This window comes from Mytilus californianus, unplaced genomic scaffold (genome assembly GCF_021869535.1).
Source record: "Mytilus californianus isolate M0D057914Y unplaced genomic scaffold, xbMytCali1.0.p SCAF_9, whole genome shotgun sequence".
Classification (NCBI taxonomy): domain Eukaryota; kingdom Metazoa; phylum Mollusca; class Bivalvia; order Mytilida; family Mytilidae; genus Mytilus; species Mytilus californianus.
Window position 1 is genome coordinate 7,725,153 of NW_026262745.1, and position 5,246 is coordinate 7,730,398.

Sequence of the window (5,246 nt, forward strand, 5' to 3'; positions counted from 1 at the left end):
ACATAATGTAACAGTGATTACACGAATTCAAGTGCCATGAATATGCCAAACAATACCTTATTCAATACCATACTGCAGTCATCATCAGCAAATGTGTCACTACATTTTCTAAACACAATCGCATACAACTCAACCACCTCAGAACATACACCCAGTGGTGATGAAGTTCACGCATTAAAAAATGCAGAAAGTTACGTGTGGACATATTTATCGCCTTTTTTAATTCTTATTGGAGTGTTTGGTAACTGCCTCAACTTGGCTGTTTTGAAAAAGATGCGATTTTGGCGACGGACGCCATTGCTTTTATTAGCCGTTTTAGCAATAACGGATATAACAGTTTTGTTAGATGGTCTTCTACGCTATTGGATTGAATACACCTTTAAAATAGACATCCGAACTTTGTCAGATGCAAGCTGCAAAATCAATTTATTCATCCTTTATTTTGCAATGCAATACTCCTCATGGATTCTAGTGTGTCTGATCGTTGATAGATTTATCAAAACAAATTTTCCATTCTTATACATGCGTGTAGCAACTATTAAGAAAACATCCGCCATTGCTTTAGTTGCTTTTATTATTTTAGCAGGAATTAACATGCATTTCTTCTGGACAAACGGAATAAAAGGCACAGACGGATCATGCGGTAACGTTACACCAGAATACGAGTACTTCGGAGAATATGTATTTACATATATAGATTTAGTTATTCTATCTCTTTTACCGTTTACAATCATGTTGATTCTAAATATTTTCGTCTATAGGGCTCTAAAAAAGCATCTTGAATTTAGGAACGCGTCCGTAGTTGTGTCACGAAATAGCAGGAGAAAACCAAACAGACATTTCAGTAAAAAACTCACTCGAATGTTATTGCTAAATAGCACGTACTTTTTACTTACTACAGTTCCCATAAGCGTATACTTTATATACGATTCTTATAATAAATATGAAGATAAATTGAATAAGGCTAAAATGGGTGTTGCTAAGTCGGTGTTGTATATATTCCAGTATTCAAACTATTCGCTCGATTTTGTATGGTATGCTACATGCAACAAAGTATTCTGGGAAAAAGCGAAAGAAATTTTTGGATTTAAACCACAAGGGTAAGATATGATAAGACAACATTTACTGTTTTTGTATTCTGTATACTTACGGTGCTACATGTTGATCAGAATCTGCTCACCCTTCCATAGCACCTGAGGTCACCCGGTTTTTGGTGGGGTTCTCAATCTTCAATTTCTATATTGCGTTTTGTATACTGTTGTTTGTCTTATGGTTGGTGTCAGTTTGTCTTCGACGGATGATTTTGGATATCTCTTTAGTATTTTTCGCCTATCTTTCTTAATCATCGGGTAAACCAGAAAGGAGTAGTTTCCTCGGAACTAGTTCACACCTCAGCCCATTAAATATATATCTCCCAATTATGATTAAGATATATAAAAAGTCAGTTTCAGTAATGTATTTTGAATATGATATAATCTTTTGTCGTTTTTCTAAACATAAAACCGAGGTATTAATGTTTTTAGTGGATACAATCTGCAAATTTTTCAAAAGATTTCGGCATATTTCAAATAAAAAAAAAAGTTAATAACAGGGACATGCAAAGTAACAAATAAAAAAATTGTATTAAAATTAAACGTATAACGATAAAAATTATTGTATTATTAATTATTTTTTATCTTTCTATTTTCAATATAAAACTTTTTTAAAAACATAAGAATTTGAAATATGGTATCAAAATTGTTTTCATACCAATATGCATTATTACATTATTTTGGTTTTAAGGATATATGTGTAATATTGTTTAAGGATGTACTTGGGTGAAATTAAAAAAAATATAGAATTTAAAATAGATACTATAAGTCGGAAGAGCATTAGTTAAGTAACAAAATAAGCTAAAAATATTGATAGGTTATGGAGCTCCTTTTCGAGATATTTATTTTTTTTTAAATGGCGGGAAAAGGCTTACTCGGACTTTTACTTTATATTTGCATTGGTATTATTTGGGGTTGAAATCGAAAGAAAAGAAATCTAGAATCTGCTTAAATTTTGCTAAATGACCTTTTGAGAGCTATTGAAGTCATACATGAAAATAAAAATGGGTGTTATGATATTTTACCCTGTATCGTAGGAAAAAACCAAGGAGTCCGAACATCTGACACAAATTACTAAACCTCATCTAAGTACATCCTTAAACAATTAATTTAAGGATATATCATCGTAAAGATTTTAACCATCTGAGTAAATAAAAATCAGATTTGAGTTATCCATACCTATGTCATTGCGCGCATTATATATTAAATCTAAATACAAAAATTCTTACAACACAAATACATATACTAAATAAATATGTTCGAACTCAAGAATACATTACCTAAGCTGTATTTGCCAAAACCTTTGGAAATTTTGGGTCCTGAATGGTGTTCAAGAGAGGCGGAAGTATACTCCATGGCTAAAAAACGAAGAAAAAGACCAAAACACAAAAAACAGTTTACAAAACACAAAATAGAAAAACTTCGTACTTTATTTGGTGTTTTCAACCTTTTTGATTCGAGCGTCACTGATGAGGCATTTGAAGACGAGTGGAGCGTCTGGCGTACAAAATTTTAATCCTGGTATCTTTGATGAGTTTATAAAGAGCAAGTTAAAGAATTTCATTTTTATCTTATTCAGAAAAACTGAAAAAAACAGGAATGTTTACGTAATTCAAAACTCCCTCAAAAAACTACAAAAAAGTTCATTTTGCTGAATTTGGCGAATTTGTTAAAATGAGAAACGCATCGGTTAATAGTCGTTATTTATATTAAATATAAAAGCCCGAATTTTTACTAATGCTATATATGGACGGTTATATTACACGAAGACTAAGTCTCCAAAAATACAATTTTGTTTGGGATACTGTCATTTGAACACTTACAGTTGAAATAGGATTTCGAAAACGATACATTTACAAATGTATAAAGAATACCCAACAAATGATTTAAACACTATTTAACAATTTATCACTAAAACCTATTGCAAAAAAAAAAAAAAAATACACATTAGTTAATGTTTGATCAGTATTTAGGGACTTAACGAGAGCCTGTCATTCGCTATTCAAAAGGTCGACCCCAACAGACGTACATAAAAACGGAAATAAGGGCAAACAAGACAAAACCTTTATACAGAACTTTTGCCTAAAAATTCATTAACAATATATCATATTGGCCATTTAAAGGATACCACCCTTAACGGATTATTTGTCATACTCATACAGTTAAATGTAAAAAGATGATACATAATAAATCTCAAAAAATATTTTCTAAATGAAAGAGTAAACCTGTTTTAATGTTTCAATCTGTACTTTCTGGAAGTCTTTTAAATGCAATGAAATACGCGAGAAGCAAAAAATAAAAGCTCATTATGTAATTAAAAAGTCCCTAGTTTTCCATACAGCTTCATGATTCTACTTTCTTGTTATTCATATCTATAATACAACATGTCAACTACAGAGAATAAAAGTTAAAAGATTGTACCGGGATATTGAAGAATCGAAATTTTTTATTTTATATATTTGTGATAATCCATAATCATAGAAAAAATGAATACATATGTGGAAAAGTACAATATGTTAATGTGGTATTTTGCACAGATGTAGATGATCTTAATGATTAATCTAATTTTAAATTTCTGTTTCAGATTCAAGTACCAAAATAAAACAAGAAGAGTTAATAAACGGTCATCCTCCATTTCTCATATGACGACGTCGCTCGATAATTCAATTAAGGAAATGGTGTCGGATGCGTACGCCGAACATTCAGACTATTCGGAGGACATTCAAACCAAGGAAAATGTTGATTATGAGCAACATTTTCTTGCGGCAGTATCAGTGGACACGTATCAACATATGTAATTTCTAAATAAAGAAGTTTCACTGCAGGTTTCTGTGATAAACTCATTTTGATCTGGGATTTTTATTTCAATTTATATTGTTTGTCTGATTGTTGCTTTTGTATCTTTATTGATGCTTTTAAAAAATACATATGAAGCAGCCAAATGTTTTTATTTTAACTCTCATGGAATATATTTTCTTGTAGTAAAAACTGTATATAATTGGATAGAGTAATTTAAACGTTTTCACGATTCTAATTTAATAATCATTCGTCATGGTATTTAATATCTGCTCATATTCAAAATACATTAATTGTTAAAAGTATCAGGAAATAATGTATACGTTGAAGATCAAATGTCCTTTTCTGTCTCTTACCACCTTTTAGACAAAGCTTAGGTTAATAGATTGATTAATAATTTCTTGTTCTTTTTAATAATAACTGCATATGTTCATACTGAACATATTAACAGTAAATAATCCATATTTTCTGGCATAAAATGTTTGAACAAAGGTATAAAGGTATACCTAATGACATATAAACAGCAATATAATTTGAAATCAATCTCTAAATACCCTTCATTATTTACTATATAATGGGCCATCTACCAGGCGCTTCAGTATTTGTCATATTCCTCATCAGAGAGGTTTTAGATGAAATGTATTTTTGCTAAGTTCAGGTATTCCTTTGAATAATTGTTTAAAACTTTTAAATATGGCAATACATCTGGTTATTTGGTCGATAAATATAGTATTTTGTATTCTCTTAAAAAAATTCAATTTAGTATTTCTTTCGTTCTTTCCGTATGATTGGAAACAGCAAAGCTTTGTGTTTCCAAGGAATTTTGTACATGAAATGTGTGTTTTTGCAGTTAATACCAATAATATTAAGATCGTTTTCTATTTTTTTTTTGCAGCAAAGTCACAATTTTTTTCACCCGACATTATTAGTTATCAAGGTGCTGTTGACATGATGTTATAATTGTTCATGGTGATTTAAATAACTTTTCTTTCCTATTGTATATTTTTACTAGGCTGATGGTGATGTGCTATTGGTTTTTGAATGTCAGTTGCTACGATATAAGCCTATTTACAGGAACGTTTCAGATTTTAAGGCACGTTATATATTTGATTATTACAAAAATCCTTTAAAGCTAGGATATAAATATTGTAATTTGGTAAAAACGTTTACTAAATTTTATTACAAATCTGCCGATTTGTTGCTAAAATGCGATTCCACCTTGAAGAAGATAATAAAACAATTGTATTTCGAAACAAGCTTTTCACTGCGATATTATTAATAACGATAACAAGTTTATGATGTGTCTTTTTCATCTTATATTTTTTTTCAGAAATTTAATTTGTATATAATGTTTTTTTG

The 5,246-nt window shown here is 30.0% G+C and overlaps 1 protein-coding gene across 1 annotated transcript; it reads left to right on the forward strand.

The window, feature by feature from the left end:
* The first annotated feature begins 273 nt into the window (after positions 1-273).
* LOC127715767 (psychosine receptor-like) lies at positions 274-3,693 on the forward strand. The gene is made up of 3 exons (XM_052221914.1): positions 274-524; positions 846-912; positions 3,676-3,693. Exons 1-3 carry the CDS (start codon positions 274-276, stop codon positions 3,691-3,693), a joined length of 336 nt encoding a protein of 111 aa, XP_052077874.1.
* Positions 3,694-5,246: the final 1,553 nt, after the last annotated feature.